Below are 17239 nucleotides of genomic sequence, written 5' to 3' on the forward strand. Positions count from 1 at the left end.
CAAGGAGTCAGACACAGCTTAGCAACCAAAAAACAACAAATAGTGTTATTAACGATTTCAACAAGATATTTCTTTCACTTAGACTTATGACCGATAGCCGTTGCTTACCATCACTGGAGGAAAATGACTTCTATAGAAATGCTTACACCCTGCATTTGCCTAACTGAGTTTATTTGGTTAACTTTAAATGTTATTAGCTTCAGTTTTCAACTTGGAAGAGGCAGTGTGAGAGGGAATTACTATGTGGATGATGGCTGCAGATTCGTAGGTTTCATGATAAACGCAACTTGCAGCCATATGCTTATAGACTCAGATCTTTGTTACAAACTTAACTCAAGGTGATTCCCTCTGGTCCATTGTTGCTGGACACATAAGAGATTTTTATTTTTTTATTTTATTTTTTTGAGAGATTTTTAAAATAGAGATGAGCAGGAGTTGGATGCAGGAGGTCTGGAAGCAGTGTAATAACTGCTTGTGTCAGGATCTTCCTGACCCTCCCTTCAAAAATGAAACAAAAAGAACAACAAAATAAAAAAGTGTAGCCCTGGGATACTTTTGCAAATGCAGGTGAACGTTGACAATCATAATCTGAATCTTCAAGGTCGGGTTATATTTCCTTCTCTGTCATTGGTTGGTTTAAGAATTTCACCATATCTATGGTGAAACTATGTATATCAAAACCACCTGAACTTTAAGGGAATTATTATTCTTTAAAGAGTCTAGCACTATCTTCCTTTAAAAATATGTATTTCTCTTTAAAAAGATGCATCTTTCTTTAAAAATATGTGCTATTTAGTTGCTGGGTCGTGTCCGATTCTTTTGCAACCCCATGGACTGTACCCCACCGGGCTCCTTTGGCCAGGGATTTCCCAGGTAAGGATACCAGTGTGGGTTGCCATTTCCTCCCCCAGGCGATCTTCCTGACCCAGGGGTAAAACCTGACGCTCTTATATCTCCTGCTTATATCGACTACTAGCTTTCTTTACAAATATGTATCTCTCTTTATAAAGACATTTCTTTGCAGATATAGGGGGAGGAATAAATTGGCAGACTGGAATTGACATATACACACACTACTCTAAATAAAATGGGTAACTAATTAACAACCTACTGTATAGCACAGGGAACCCTGCTTAATACTCTGTAGAGACCTATGTCAGAAAAGTCTAAAGAAGAGTGGACTTATGTATATGTATAACTGATTTGCTTTGCTGGACTCTTGAAACTGATGCAACATTGGACATCAAGCATACTCCAATAAAATGTCTTTAATGAAAAAAAATGTACCATATAAACATGCTAAAAAAAAAGGAGGGGAAGTATAATTGTGCTGTGCGACAGCATCCTTTTTTTTTTTTTTTTTTTTTTTTGATACCTGCACAGTTGTGGCCAAGTTTCTGCATTGATGGCTTCATTAGCAATGTGTGATTGATGATGATTTTTAAGTCTTCTGAAGTCTGAATGTCTTTTTTTCTTAATGTACATATTTTATTGAAATATAGTTGACTTACAGTGTAGAGATACACAGCAAGGTGATTCAAGTATACATGTGTGTATATGTATATCATTTGTATGTGTATACACATATGTGTATCTTTTTCCATTATAGGTTATTGCAACATATTGACTACAGTTCCCTGCACTATACAGTAAACCTTTGTGACTTGTTGGTTATCTATTTTTTTTTTAATTAGAAATCTAGCATTCTATTCATACTAAGTCAAGCAAATGAAATCTGAATTTCTTGATTCTTATTTTAAAATGACTGTGGAGGAGTTGAATGAAAGGCTTACAATTTGTTAACCTTTTATTCAAAAAGGAAAAAAAAATGAGTACGTTAGATCATTAGTGATAACAATTCCTATACCATTTCAGAAGATAATTATACTTTCCCATTTGTCAATGGCTGTCATCACAGTTCTCGATTTACAAAACGGTCAGGTCCAACCTGACCGTAGTAATCAAACACACGCCAGCCAAAACTGATGGAGGAAGAGTGTTAATTACTTAAATCAATAGCTCAGAAGTGATTACGGTAGTGCCTTGCATGGGTCATTTCTACAAAGCAGCTCTCCAGTTATAGCCCAGCACTATAGAATCAGGATTTACCAGTCAAAACATACCCGGGCTGCTCACCTTGGAATTCCACTTCTAGTGACAGCGCTTAATGAAATCAACATGCAGAAGGGAAAAAGGTATTCTCATGCAAATGTCCACCACAGCATTCTCATAGCAAAGAATGAAACAAAAAGGGACAAAACCGAAAAGATAATAACATTATAAGAAACATGTGTGTTTACTCAAAGGAATGATAATTAGCTTCAAGGATTGTGCTTAAAAAACGCATTAGACTTGCACACCCAGTGTGAAGGGCTCTTTCAGCAAACCATCACCTTGACCGGGTACCACATTCCCTTTGACCCTGTTGTGGACAAGGGTGCCAGTCCAGGCACTTCTCAGACCCTGATGGAGCAGGCAGAGTTTCTTAATTATGACATCCAATATACTATCCAGGTATTAGACACCTGTTGGAAAAGGTGGAAAAGACTCTGTTGGAAAAGACTCTGTTGGCTGGGAAAGACTGAAGGCAAAAGGTGAAGCGGGTGGCAGAGAATCAGATGGTGAGATGGCATCACTGACTCAATGAACATGAATTTGAGCAAACTACAGGAGACAGTGAAGGACAGGGAAGCCTGGCGTGCTGCAGTCCATGGGGTCGCAACGAGCTGGACACAACTTAGCGACTGAACAACAAGAATTAACTATGTTTAGACCAGTGGGGTGAAAAAACACCAAGAAGGAAAGATACTAACATTATTAAAGTAACTCCCCTGTTTATAGTATGAACTCTAGGTGATATTTTCTTCAGTTTTTTGAGTTTTATCACAGGTTATATCAATATCACTTCCTTGACAAACAAATATATATATGCACACTGCAACCTCAGTCATGGCCAACAATTGTGAGAGAGAGAGAGAAAATAAAAAACACATTCCGTCTAGCAGCATTTTTCCAAATTCTGGTTGTCTTGACTTATGACTGTCTTTATTAGGTCAAATATGGACACTGTTTCCTTGAGGTGCTTTAAGGCAGTGGTCCCCCAGCCTATTTTGGCACCAGAGACCAGTTTCGTGAAAGACAGTCTTTCCAAGGACCAGAGGCAGGGGGATGGTTTCGGAATGATTCAAACAGCATTCATTACATTTATGGCGTACTTTATTCCTATTTTTATTGCATCAGATCCACCTCAGATCATCAGGCATTAGATCCCGGAGGTTGAGGACTCCTGCGTTAAGACATTTATCCTGAGAAGCAAACATATAAGTCAATAGTTGCCTGTTTCCAGCGGAATGATAAACATTGGGAAATTGACCACCAGATGAGCTTGATGGTGTGTTGGGCAAAGCCAGATCTGTTTCACGTTTCAGTCTTGTGTGGTCAGCCCTCTAGTCTTTAGAATCGCATTTTTCCCGATGGCAGTGATATTTCCTTCATCCTTGATTGCACATAGGACCTTAAACAAGGACAGGACTCCAGGCTGAATGCTTTATTCTCCCAGCAACTTGTGAGGCATTGGGATTAGATCCTGCAGGGGTTCAGGGCAAAGGCAGGAAGAGATAAGGAATAGAATACCGTGATCTTATAGCCCTTCATCTCTTGTACTGCAGTAGTGAAAAGTAGACTTTACTGGAGACTTCCCTGGTGGTCCATTCATTAAAACTTCTCCTTCCAATGCAGGGGGTATGAGTTTTACATCTGATCAGGGAACTAAGATCCCACACGTCTCACAGCAGGAAAACCAAAACAGAAAACAGAAGCAATACTGTAACAAATTCAACCAAGACTCTCCCCAGTGACTCAGATAGTAAAGAATCCTCCTGCAATGTAGGAGACCCAGGTTTGATCCCTGGGTCGGGAAGATCCCCTGGAGAAGGGAATGGCAACCCACTCCAAGATTCCTGCCTGGAGAATCCCATGGACAGAGGAGCCTGGCGGGCAATAGTCCATGGGGTCACAGAGAGTTGGACATGACTAAGTGACTAACACTTTCACTTAAAAACAGTCCACATCAAAAAAAAAAAAAAAATTTTTTTTAAATACTTTTATTTATCTCTGGACGTTCACTACTAGACTGATCGGATGGTAAATTTTAAGCTACACAGAATTTTACTCGTAAAACAGCCTAAAAGTTTTCAAAACGTTTCTCACCAAAGAACATGTTTAAAATGCAGCAGGAGAAATTGTACCAAAGTCTGGGTTTTGAATGGATGCCATTTTGAGATTAATGACTTTTTTTTTTTTTTCCGGAAAAGAAAGTATGTTTTAGTTGGGGGTATTCCAGTGAAGGTTTCTTTAGGAATAACTAATGTAATGGATTTATTTTAATTGCCAATTTTTTAGCACCTTCAGTGTATGGAGCGTGGAAATAAAAACGCATTCCGGAATGTTATGCTCTGAACCTGATGTCGATGGATTCCCCCCAACCCCTCCGCCCAATAAAGTAGTACCTGGTTTTGCCAGTAAGGCAAAACGGCCTTTGACCTCTTACGCCCACAAAGCATGTTTTAGGGGATGGAGGGGGTGTGATCACCCTGCGAAGCTTTATTTATAACATCTAAGGATGGAGCCTTATTAATACACAGTCAGGGAAGAGGAGAGGGATTGTATCTTTTGGACCACCGCCGCCAGAGTGTAAATGTAGCTTCACGTTCCTAAATTGTGGTGTGTGTGCGGCAGAGCAGCCTTCAAGTCCAGCGAGAGGGGGGAGTGGAGGGCCCAAGAACCAGAGAGAGATGATAGAGAGAGAGATGCTGAAAGGTCTGCAATGCTCCCGCATCCAGAATCGCACGTGCCCCCGTGGGGCAGGCAGAGCCTTCTTGGCCGGCTGGAAGGCTGCCCTTCTGTGTCTCGGGGTTTTCCATCTGCATGTCCACCGTGTCGTCCCCTGCAGGTCTCTTCCAGAAGGCCATCATCCAGAGCGGGACCGCCTTGTCCAGCTGGGCCGTCAACTACCAGCCTGCCAAGTACACGCGCATCCTGGCCGACAAAGTGGGCTGCAACATGCTGGACACCACGGACATGGTGGAGTGCCTCCGGAACAAGAATTACCGCGAGCTCATCCAGCAGACCATCACGCCGGCCACGTACCACATCTCCTTCGGGCCGGTCATCGACGGGGACGTCATCCCCGACGACCCCCAGATCCTCATGGAGCAGGGCGAGTTCCTCAACTACGACATCATGCTGGGCGTCAACCAGGGCGAGGGGCTCAAGTTCGTGGACGGCATCGTGGACCACGAGGACGGCGTGACGCCCAACGACTTCGACTTCTCCGTCTCCAACTTCGTGGACAACCTCTACGGCTACCCGGAGGGCAAAGACACGCTGCGGGAGACCATCAAGTTCATGTACACGGACTGGGCGGACAAGGAGAACCCGGAGACGCGCCGCAAGACCCTGGTGGCCCTCTTCACGGACCACCAGTGGGTGGCCCCCGCCGTGGCCACGGCGGACCTGCACGCCCAGTACGGCTCGCCCACCTACTTCTACGCCTTCTACCACCACTGCCAGAGCGAGATGAAGCCCAGCTGGGCCGACTCGGCCCACGGCGACGAGGTCCCCTACGTCTTCGGCATCCCCATGATCGGTCCGACCGAGCTCTTCAGCTGCAACTTCTCCAAGAACGACGTGATGCTCAGCGCGGTGGTCATGACGTATTGGACCAACTTCGCCAAGACCGGGTACGTTCTTCTCCTCCCCACGCAGCCATCGCGCTATTGCCCATCTGGTTCCTCATTAATGCATGCAGTTTCCATGACCAGCTCGACCACGGTTCACAGGCAGGCATGCACCTGCCCACCCAGTCATGAGAATAATCATTTCCACCACCCCCACTCCAACACAGAAGGAGACCTGGGTTCAATTTTACCCCTGAGTCCTTCTCTGTGAAACCAGATTTTTTTTTTTTAACTGCGGTGCTCCCCTCCATGTTGAAAATTCTCCACGTGGTCCATGCTGGGGTAGGAGTTAAACATTCTGGGCTATTCTAGTGAACCTCAAGCTGGAGTTTCAAATCTCGGTTTGGACCTTGTCTGGTGGGGGCTTTAGACACACTTGGCTATTCCGTTCAGAGGTGAGTTGGAGTTTCAAAGGTAGGTACGACCCTGTCTTATTCGGGATTTAGACATACTTGGTTGTTCTGTTCAAAGTTGAGTTGGAGTTTTAAATCCAGTTAGGGCCTTGTCTTGTCGGAGATTTGGACATACTTGGCTATTTCATCGAACGTTAAACGCTTTATCGAATGTTAAACTACGTTAAACATAGACTGGAGTTTCAGTCTACACAGGACCTTGAGTTGTTTGGTTATCAAAACATATCAGCCCCAGGGAAATTGTCTTTAGTGCATAGCTGAGGGGTTAAATATATCTGATAATGAATATATAGAAATACTGTTTGTGTATATCATATAGGTATATATTATATATGTCTTTGCACATAAAATGGTGGCTATAGTGAAAGTCGCTCAGTTGTGTCTGACTCTTTGTGACCCCATGGACTATAAGCCACCAGGCTCCCATGTCTGTGGGATTCTCCAGGCCAGAATACTGGAGTGGGTAGCCATTCCCTTCTCTTGGAGATCTTTCCAACCCATGGATTGAACCCAGGTCTCCCGCATTGCAGGTGGATTCTTTACTGTCTGAGCCACCACTTAATTCACAAGTGTAGAGAAATCCTTTTTGTTCATATATTATATACATATATATATATATATATATATACACACACACACACACACACACACATATATATGTATATACTCACATAACATTTCTCCATATGAGTTATGGGATTTATTTATATATATTTACAAATATATTTTATTTATGTTGTGTATAAATATAAATATTTATACATTTATTTCATGTATATTTGCAAATATATTTATTTCATTTATATATAAGTATATGCTTTAATTTCATTACTATATATAAATTTCATATATTTGCCTAGATTTATCTGTATATCTCTCTATGTACATATATAGAAAGCTCGTTGGCTAAATGCAGCAGAAAATGTACCAGAGTTACATACGCAGTGGGGTCCACCCACGTTCCCTGGAGCAGATTCTCTGAAGACAGAGAAATAAAATACTCCCCAGCATCTCAAGCAGCTCCCAGTATCACGGAATCTCCTCATTTTCTCTTGTCGAGTAACCTGATTGTGGGAAATAATGAGGTGTCCTTCTGTTCTACCTGTGTGTGCTTCTGTCATTAACCTTGAGCTCCTGGTTCTGAATTTAAAATGAAGATGCTAAATCTTCCTGTTGACCACTGTCGCGGAGGAGCGGTGGGTTGGGAGCGGAGTTGGGCCCCCACGCTGCAGCCTCACCCAGCCCTGGTGAAAGGATGAGGGGAGGTGGAGAGGGTTAGCAAATTTTGGGACCCCCTGGACCATAACCCAGCAGGCTCCTCTGTCCGTGGCATTCTCCAGGCAAGAACACTGGAGTGGGTTGCCATGCCCTCCTCCAGGGGATCTTCCCGACCCAGGGATAGAACCCACGTCTCCTGCAATGCAGGCAGATTCTTTACCCTCCGAGTCACCTGAGAAGCCTTCTTTTCCGTGTTTCCAAATATTCTCTGGTGGGAAGTGGGGATTCTCAGTCTTAAGTTCCTCGGAAAAGACTTGAGTTTTTTTTCTGAGCTGCATGCATTGTGTGTGAAGGCCCGCTTCACGTGCTCCCATTTTATGAGCTTGATCTAAGGAAGACGGCGGGGAAGCAGGGAAGGCCACCGCCTCCGCAGGTAGAGATGCTCATCTGTCACCGCCAGGATCTGTCTTCCACGGGGGAGATGATTTGAGTCAAGTCGGGAAGTGGTCGATGTTTTTTTATGTGGCATTGTTTATTAGATCCCTGGGGCTTCTGCAACACAGCACCAAAAACTGTTTGCCTCCCGACGGCAAGCATGTACTGTCGCACAGTTCTCAAGGCTTGAAGTCCACGCTGAAGGTGGGGCTGGCTGACCTCCATCCAAGACCCGTCGGGGGGGATGTTGCTGTGATGATTCAAGCTGGTGGGCTTGCTGGCACTGTTTGGTTCAGCCTGACTTAAAGCTACATCTCTCCAAGCTCTGGGTCCCTCATCACATGGTCGTCTACCAGCATGTCTGTCTTCACATGACCAACCTCTTCTTTTTATTGAAATATAGTTGGTTTACAATGTTGTGTTAATTTCTGCTGTACAAGAAAGCAATTCAATTATATATATAATATATATATATATATATTATACATACACTCATGGGTTTTCATCTTCTTTTTCATTCTGTTTTTGCTTTTCTTGTTGTTTTGTTGCTCATTCACATCCAGTTCTTTGCGACTCTGAATCGTAGCCCGCCAGGGTCCTCTGTCCCTGAGATTCTCCAGGCAAGAGTGCTGGAGTGGGTTGCCATGCCCTCCTCATTTAGCACATGTATAGCTATTTTTTTCTTTTTTTTAGTTGACAGAAGTGCTCAATACATCTTCTGTGTGCCAAGTCTCTTCAGTCATGTCTGATTCTTTTACGACCCCCATGGACTGTAGTTCACCAGGCTCCTCTGTCCATGGGATTCTCCAGGCAAGAATGCTGGAGTGGGTGGCCGTTTCTTCCTCCAGGAGATCTTCCCAACCCAGGGATCAAACCTGCATCTCCTGCATCAGCAGGCGGATTCTTTCCCACTGAGCCAGCAGGGAAACCCTTATTCTGGTTTATTGCCGTATATTGGATATAGTTCCCTAAGCTCTGCATTATCCGTCCTGTATATAATGGTTTGAATCTGCTAATACCAAACTCCTACCCCATCCTTCTCCCCACTATTCCCCTCCTCATTGGCAACCACGTGTCTGTCCTCTTATGTCTATGAGTCTGTTTCCTAGCTAAGTTCATTCTTGTCATATTTTAGATTCCACATATAACTGATATCATATGGTATTTATCTTTCTCTTTGTGACTTCACTTTGTACGATGACTTCCACGTAGGTCCATGCCCCACATGGCCACAGATGCCATTGTTCCATTCTTTTTTTTTTTTATTATGGCCAGCTTCTTATAAGGCCACCAATCATATGGGTTTAGGAGTCCACCCCTCCTCCAGTATGACCTCATCTCTTTTTTTTTTTTAATTTTTGGCCACACCCCTTGGCTTGCAGAATCTTAGTTCTCCGACCAGGAGTCGAACCTGGGCCCTCTGTAGTGGAAACACAGAGTCCTCACCAGTGGAAGTCCTTGTATAACCTCGTTTTCCCTTGACTGAGGGCACGTCTGCAATGACCCTGTTTGCAATAACATCACCCTGAGAGGACCTGGGGGTTAAGACTTAAGCATGTCTTAATTTGATGGGGGATGCATTTCTGTGCATAACCCCTTTTAAAGGCAGGACAAATGCCCAGTTATATCAGGGAACTCAGATATGTGGCTGCTCTTGGCAAGTTTTGCCTTCTCTTGAAGCAAAGAACATTCACAGAAACATTCTACGCACTGTGGCCATGCCCATCCATGATGGCAACGCCCTAAGCCATCATAACTCCATAATATCTAAACAGAACATTTTGACTTACCTTTGTAAGAACCACCTACTTTCTATTTCTGTTACGTGTTTTGGGGGGAAAAAAGTTTTTACATGACTTTCTTAAATGGAAAGCTAGGATCATTCATCATCCATTTAACGGAGCCATTAAAGAAAACTGAAAAATCCAAATAAAGCCATTAAACTCTCATTAGCTCTTCTCGCCTGCCAGAGGCTCTGAGATGAATTCTCTCTTACTGTTATAAAAAAGAAAAAGAAAGAAAAAGGTAAAGGAAATTAATTAATGCCATGAGATGGTAGAGAAATACTTGCACGAAATGGGTACTTTAACCAGAATCTGTGAGCGACTAAGCTAGGATTGAAAATGTTGAGTGTTTGAAATGTTGAGTGCTTTTTTTTTTTTTTAATGTAAGACTTTTTTTTTGTTTGGTTTGTTTATTCATTTAGGGAAATTGAATTACTTCTATATATTGAAAGTGTTTATCGGAGGGAATTTGTTTCATCTTCTAGATCTATTTTAACTATAATCAGAATATCAGGGTAAAGCGTTGAGTGGTTTTTGATGCTGTAATTCCATTTCCTAAAATCACTGGGTCAAATGCCTGTGGTCCATGCCCCTCATCTCAGGAACATAGCCTTGGAGATACAAAACAACTTGGACTTGATCAGTGCTCCAGTTCACTCTTGTGGCCATTAGTGGCGTGTGCTTAGGATACTTTGGGGTTTCATAAAGTCACTAACGTCGCTGGTGCAGAAGAAATAGGACCTAGCTTGGAGGAATAGCCCCATCTTCTGACCGGAGTCCAAAACTTCGGGTAGAGATGTCACTTGCAGTAGCAAGGTGAGACTGATGGATGGCCTTGGATGTTAGTCTCAACAATCTGGACTTTATCCAGGCAGGAGCTATTTTTGCTCCCGAGGTCTGCGTGGAGCGTGGCTGAGATCATCCTTGGAGATGTTAATGCAGTGAGTTTTCACAACTCGTTTGAAAGGCCATGGGAGTGACTCGAGTCATCTTCCAAGGAAGTTACTCAGACCTTCGTCTGACCTACAGTGCAAATGTGCAATTTCAGATGTGAGTCGGGGGAGGACCATTATTCAGTGGTGTGGTTAACCAGAAAACGGGAGACTGAGCGGATGGCAGAGATGGTGATCGAGGTGTTTGCCAATGGATGATACAACTAGTTATGTATCTAAAATACTTCAATTTATTTAACTGTTTACATAAAATAGGATAATGGCGTGAGCAGCCAAGTGTGGAAGAGGCCTTTTCACTTGGGGGCTGCCAAAATGGTCCTGCTATGGAGAATGTGGCACCATAGTCCCAAAAAGGGAGAGGCGTGGGATAAACCATCCCTGATGTCCTGAGGGGTCTCACAGCTTATCTGATGTCACTCAGGGAGCAGCCATGGATAAACCATCCCCGATGTCCTGAGGATTCTCACACCTTCTCTGATGTCCCTCAGGGAGCAGCCATGGGATAAACCATCCCTGATGTCCTGAGGGGTCTCACACCTTCTCTGATGTCCCTCAGGGAGCAGCCATGATAAACCATCTCTGATGTCATGAGGGATCTCACACCTTATCTGATGTCATTTAGGAAACAGCATGGGATAAACCATCCCTGATGTCCTGAGGGATCTCACACCTTCTCTGATGTCCCTCAGGGAGCAGCCATGAGATAAACCATCTCTGATGTCCTGAGGGGTCTCACACCTTCTCTGATGTCCCTCAGGGAGCAGCCATGGGATAAACCATTCCTGATGTCATGAGGGTTCTCACACCTTCTCTGATGTCCCTCAGGGAGCAGTCATGGGATAAACCATTCCTGATGTCATGAGGGTTCTCACACCTTCTCTGATATCACTCAGGGAGCAGCCATGGGATAAACCATTCCTGATGTCATGAGGGTTCTCACACCTTCTCTGATGTCCCTCAGGGAGCAGTCATGGGATAAACCATTCCTGATGTCATGAGGGTTCTCACACCTTCTCTGATATCACTCAGGGAGCAGCCATGGGATAAACCATTTCTAATATCATGAGGGTCTCTCACCTTATCTGATGTCACTCAGGAAATAGTCATGGGATAAACCATCTCTGATGCAATGAGGGGTCTCACACCTTATCTTGAGGCAGTGACCCTCAGAACATGACTGAATACACTTGACTACCATCCTCTGCTCCCTGTGGGCATAGAGAGAGCCTGTGGTTATAAGAATATCACGTCACATACCTGTCTCAGCATGTGGCTGAGAAGAAAGGATGGAGCACGTTTAGATGTGATCAGTGGGTGGAAGTTCAGATCTGCTGAACCTTGCTACCAGCATCCCCTGTTCCTAGTTGGTCATCCCGCTGCTGACATGAAGTGAACGCCTTGGCTGCTCTGCATTTGACCACAGCTGACAGCTCTGGCCTTACTTGTAGGCGTAAACCTACACACTTCTGGTACGGCACAGGCTCTTTGTTAAGCACAGAAAAACAATGTGGGGATGGTGTGTGTAGCAAGCATGGAAGGCCAGGTAGGAGGGAAGGAAGAAGGAAGCAGGGGAGGATGGAGGGAAAGAGAAGAGGGAAGGATGGAAGGAGGACAGAAGAAGATGCTCTTGTTGCTAGGAGATCGTTTCAATCATCCAGGTGAGAAGACTCAAGCGAAACAGTGCTGGGAAAAAAAAAAAAAAGTGACACCAGAAAATTTAAGTATTAAGCTAGAGCTTAATTTAAGTATTAAGCTCCTTGGAGAGCTCCATGATACATGAGAAGTACTGTCAAGGAAAGGTTAGAGCTCATCCCAAGGTTTACGAATGATCACACAGATTGCAGCTCTTTGTCACGGATTCCCACCTCTTGAGACGGGATGGGGTTGGTCCTGACCGGTCACTAGAAATCAGGTGTTTGTCCATCAAGGACCAATGCAATTTGGCTTCTGTGTGCTGGATAAAAAGGGCAGAATGAGAGTCCTTACAGGAGTGACAGCCGTGAATGGTACTTTCAAGTATTCTACCTTGAAGACTCAGAGCCTCTTGGAATTTAGAGTTGGGAAGGCACTTGGCCAACAAGCCAATGTATATGATGTAAGCAAGGCAGACATATTCCAGTATGTCTGAGTATACTGGTATAGGTCGAGTGGGTAGAATGACATGCTTTGTGTTGGCTTTCAGATGCCATCTCTACTCTTGACTTTGCTCATATCCTGTGATCAATTTCTGCGTCTGCTTTTGAGGCAATCTTTGGAAAGCTCAAGAAACAGAGAAGATGGCCTTGAAACAGTTGCAGCCCAAGTCCGACGTTAAAAGTGACCTTTGTTGTCCCAAAACATTTTAAGCTCAGTGAGAGAAAATCACTCCCTGTGGTACGGGATGGACCAAAACACATGATTCTTGGTGTAGGGGGTAATTTTCTTCTCAGACATCTAAGGAAAAATAGTCAAGCATGACCTTGTTTTAGGCGTGAGGAAAACCTCACACCAACCTCCAGAGGAGCCTGTTAGAGGGGTCATTGGTGTTTGTAAAGAAATGTTACCCGTCTCTCCCAAATAAAATGAGCCACAAGACCCCGAACCTGCATTTAACCGTCAACTGCCAAGATGATGCTGCAAGTGAAATATGATGGGTGAAATGGACCTTTAGAAAGAAGATGTGTTTGTTTCATTCTCTCCTTAATCATGTTAATCTTTAGTTTTGCCTGTGGGAATTAAACGATACCATGTGCTGAAGGAAAGTCTAAGAAACAAGGCCCTGGTACTCCACGTAGAGATCTTGCTTTCTTTGGAGTGTTTGACACGGGAAAGTGATGAGCTTCCTTCCATAAGCGCCCCGAGTTTATCTCCGTTTAAGGCTTCTGACGGTGCACCGCCAAGAACTTGAACAGATTGTTTCGGGGCTAAAACGTACTTATCTAGATTTTCAAAATCCTTTATTCTGTGAGAACAAAATAAACATGTTTTCCTTACCTTTCAAATGCACACCAAATGCCAAAAAATTTATATATATAAATAGCCAAATATCTAACATGAACACTTTTCCTAGATTGCCGTCTCTTTAATAAAAGGTCAGCAGAGCTGGAAGGCCTGATTCTGTGAAATCAGATCAATTCAAAAACAGTAGGAACCCTCGCTCCCTTTCATTGCTTTTAGAACAATAAAAATCAATTCTCACTCTCAGCCTCTGAGTTTGTTTTTTTGTTCTTTTCTGAGTTTTATTTTATAAAAATGTCTCCACGGCAGGTCCAATTAAATAGGAATTTTCCAGCACTTTATTTCAGAAGACTCAAGAAAATGCGAGGTGCTATATTGCATCCAACATTTCTTCCAAAACATGTAAAAATAAAAGCATAAAAGCAGATTATTTTAGAATACGTTTATGGTTATACATGAACACATGGATAAGAAGGCTTATAGTGTATTTTTTATTATATTTTTTCATGTCACTAACAGGAACACAGCAGTTGCAACTTATTTATCTTGCTTGCCGCATATGTAACCATATGTGTAGGTCACATATGTTATCTATGCATCTATATGCATGTATATATAGTATGCAGGAAGTGCTATAGTATAGAGTATGGGAAAAGGGATAGTGTTAGTCACTCAGTCGTGTCCAACTCTGCAATCTCATGGACTGTAGCCCTCCAGGCTCCTCTGTCCGTGGGATCCTCCTGGCAAGAATACTGGAGTGGGTTGCCATTCCCTTCTGCAGGGGATCTTCCCGACCTAGGGAACAAACCCAAGTCTCCTCTGTCTCCTGTATGGCAGGTGGAATCTTTACAGTCTGAGCTACCAGGGAAGCCCCGGATACAGTATAATTTTATACAATATATCCTGCATATACCATACACAGTGATATACTGTGTATGTCATATACTGTGTGATACAGCATATATTGTGTACAGTATATAGTGAACCATATAAGCTATGATATACATAGTATCCTTTTGTACAGTGTATACTATATACACTATGTTGTTGTTGGGTTGCTAAGTCACGTTTGGCTCTTTGCAACCCCATGGATTGCAACATGCCAGGCTTCCCTGTCCTTCACTATCCCCCAGAGTCTGCTCAGATTCCTGTCCACTGAGTCAGTGATGCTATATAACCATCTCTGATGATAAACATACAAAGTACCACATATACTGTGGCATACAGCGTATGTGAGAGTGAAGTGGAAGTTAGTCGCTCAGCCGTGTCTGACTCTTTTCAGCCCCGTGGACTGCAGCCCGCTCTGTCCATGAGATTTCTCAGGTAAGAGTACTTGAGTGACTTGCCATTCCCTTCTGCAGGGCATCTTCCCCAGCCAGGGATCATCCCTCATTGCAGGCAGATGCTTTAACATCTGAGCCACCAGGAAAACCCATGTATACTGTATAATATACTATAAATACTGTGGCATACGGTGTATTTTCACATGGTAATAGTATGTACTATACAGAGTGGATAGTATACTGTATATACTATGGTACAAGATACACTTTATATTTTATATAAGTGTATAAAATTTTGTATAAGTATATAAAAGTAGACTATGCTATATACAAAGTATACCATATAACACATATACACTGTTGTATACCGTGCACTTTGACACGGCATAAACTATATGAAGTATATAATGTAGCAAAAATGCTATGATATATGCAGTATGCTTTAAAACAGTATATGCTGTATACAGTTTACAGTGTATCATATAAACAGTATTGTTATGCAGCGTATACTATGTAGAGTATATAGTGTACCTTATATGCTAGTACACAGTATTCTTTTATGCAATAAATGCTGTTTAAAGTATATAAGATCTGCGGGCTTCCCACGTGGTGCAGTGTTAAAGAACTCGCCTGCCAGTGCAGGATAGAGAAGAGATGTGGGTTTGATCCCTGGGTCGGGAAGATCCTCTGGAGGAGGAAATGGCAACCCATTCCAGGATTCTTGTCTGAAAAAATTCCATGGAAAGGGGAGCCTGGTGAACTATAGTCCATGGAGTTGCAAAGGGTCGGACGCGGCTGGGCGAGTGAGCACGTGAGACTTATACTATGGATATATCTGTATGTTATTTATATAGTCTCCTCTCCCTGCCAGTTCGCAGGTATTCTGACTTATCAGTGAGGTCTTTCTTTACACCAGGAATATTATGGCTTCCTCACTTAATTCCAATCCCAATATTCATATCCAGTTTATAGATCAGGCAGAGAGGGGCTTAAGAATTTGCTCGAGATCTCCCAACTTGTACAGCGGGAGAGAGAGCTTAATGTATGTTCGTGATGTTGACAGCCTCAGACTGAAGACTAAAGCCCTTCCTATGGTAATACCTGCATCTGTGGGTCAAGGGTATCACCTGAGGCCTGCACGCCACCTGGGAACGTCTGCAGACATTAGGTCTTCCGGTGGAACCTTCCGGTACCCCAGCCTTCTGGCACACAAGCAAAGAGGCGGTGGCTTTGTAAGTGTGTTCCCAAGAAGGCGTTGCCGGGAAGGTAGAGGTGAGGGCGCCCACAGCAGTAGACCTGGGCAAGCTAGGTCTGCACACCACTTCTGAGAGTTCACTGCTCTCCACGAGGCGACCTTTTATCATGCACCATCTCAGATGTTCCAGACCAGCAAACATGACCCAATCTGTTTTACAGATCACTTTACCAAGCCTAAAGGAAAAATTGGAAGAAATTAGAATATATCTTTGAGGGGATTCTCTGTTACCTTAAAAAAAAAAAAGTTGGGTGGCAACCATGTTTCAAGAACCATGTTTTGTGGAGAATCTTTAAATATCGATGATTATCCTTCTGCCTGTGGCCGTTCATGTGCATCATAGGGGATATCAGGTTCATAGTTGCCGAGGAGACTTGAAATCTATAAAAACCTGCAGTTTACTGCATCGCGTGGTATTTCTCCTAAAGTCCTTGACTTCAGCCTGTCTAAAAGCACTGTCTTGTCAAACTCACAACATCAACAGAATGTTATTGGATCCTCACGTGACCCACTCTTCAAAAGGTTTTCAAGTTGTATATGTATTTCCAATAGAGCACAAACAGTGGATGCGTAGTTCTATTTATTAACATTTTGTAATGGCAGAAGCCAGATTTTTTTTTTTTTTTTGCATTTTTAACCTATTCTAATTGTTATAACTGCAATATATATCCATCTACCTGAGAAGCAGTTCTTGAGGAAGAACTGAGAAGGTACACATTTTGGACAACAATCTCTAAATCAGGATTTCTCAACTTTAATACTCTTGACATCCAGGATGAAAAATTTCTTTGCTGTTGGGGGGGGGGGGGGGCGGCGGTGGCTGTCCTGTGCCCTGGAGAATATTTGACAGTCATCGTGGTATCTATCTTCATTCATGGCACCATCCTTCATGTATAACAACCAGAAACATCTCCAGGTATTGCCAGATGCCCACCACCCCCGCCCCCTTGTGGGCGCTGATCACTCTCTGGTTGAGGTTAGTGACTCCAAAAGTAGTTCAGCCTGAAATGCTGAAAATTTTCCAACAAGAGTAGTTTAAATTTGAAATGCTGAAGCATTTCCAAGACACATGTTTGTTTTCCAAAACATTTCCAAGTTTTCCTGCTTGACCTTGGAAGACAACTGGATGCATTAAAAATACAGAAATGTTATAGAAAAGGTATCGTATTTTCCTTGGGAATGATTTTAAAGGTTAAGGTCAGAGGGGATTTTATAGACAAGCC

The 17239-nt window shown here is 43.2% G+C and overlaps 1 protein-coding gene across 1 annotated transcript in view; it reads left to right on the forward strand.

Annotated features, from left to right (window-relative positions):
- The window catches only part of NLGN4X (neuroligin 4 X-linked), a 363690-nt gene that overhangs the window by 344246 nt on the left and 2205 nt on the right, over window positions 1-17239 (forward strand). Inside the window, exon 7 of the mRNA XM_061136462.1 lies at window positions 4952-5741. Within this exon, the coding sequence (XP_060992445.1) occupies window positions 4952-5741 (790 nt within the window). The remainder of the gene's footprint in view (window positions 1-4951; window positions 5742-17239) is intronic.

This window comes from Dama dama, chromosome X (genome assembly GCF_033118175.1).
Source record: "Dama dama isolate Ldn47 chromosome X, ASM3311817v1, whole genome shotgun sequence".
In the NCBI taxonomy this organism is placed as follows: domain Eukaryota; kingdom Metazoa; phylum Chordata; class Mammalia; order Artiodactyla; family Cervidae; genus Dama; species Dama dama.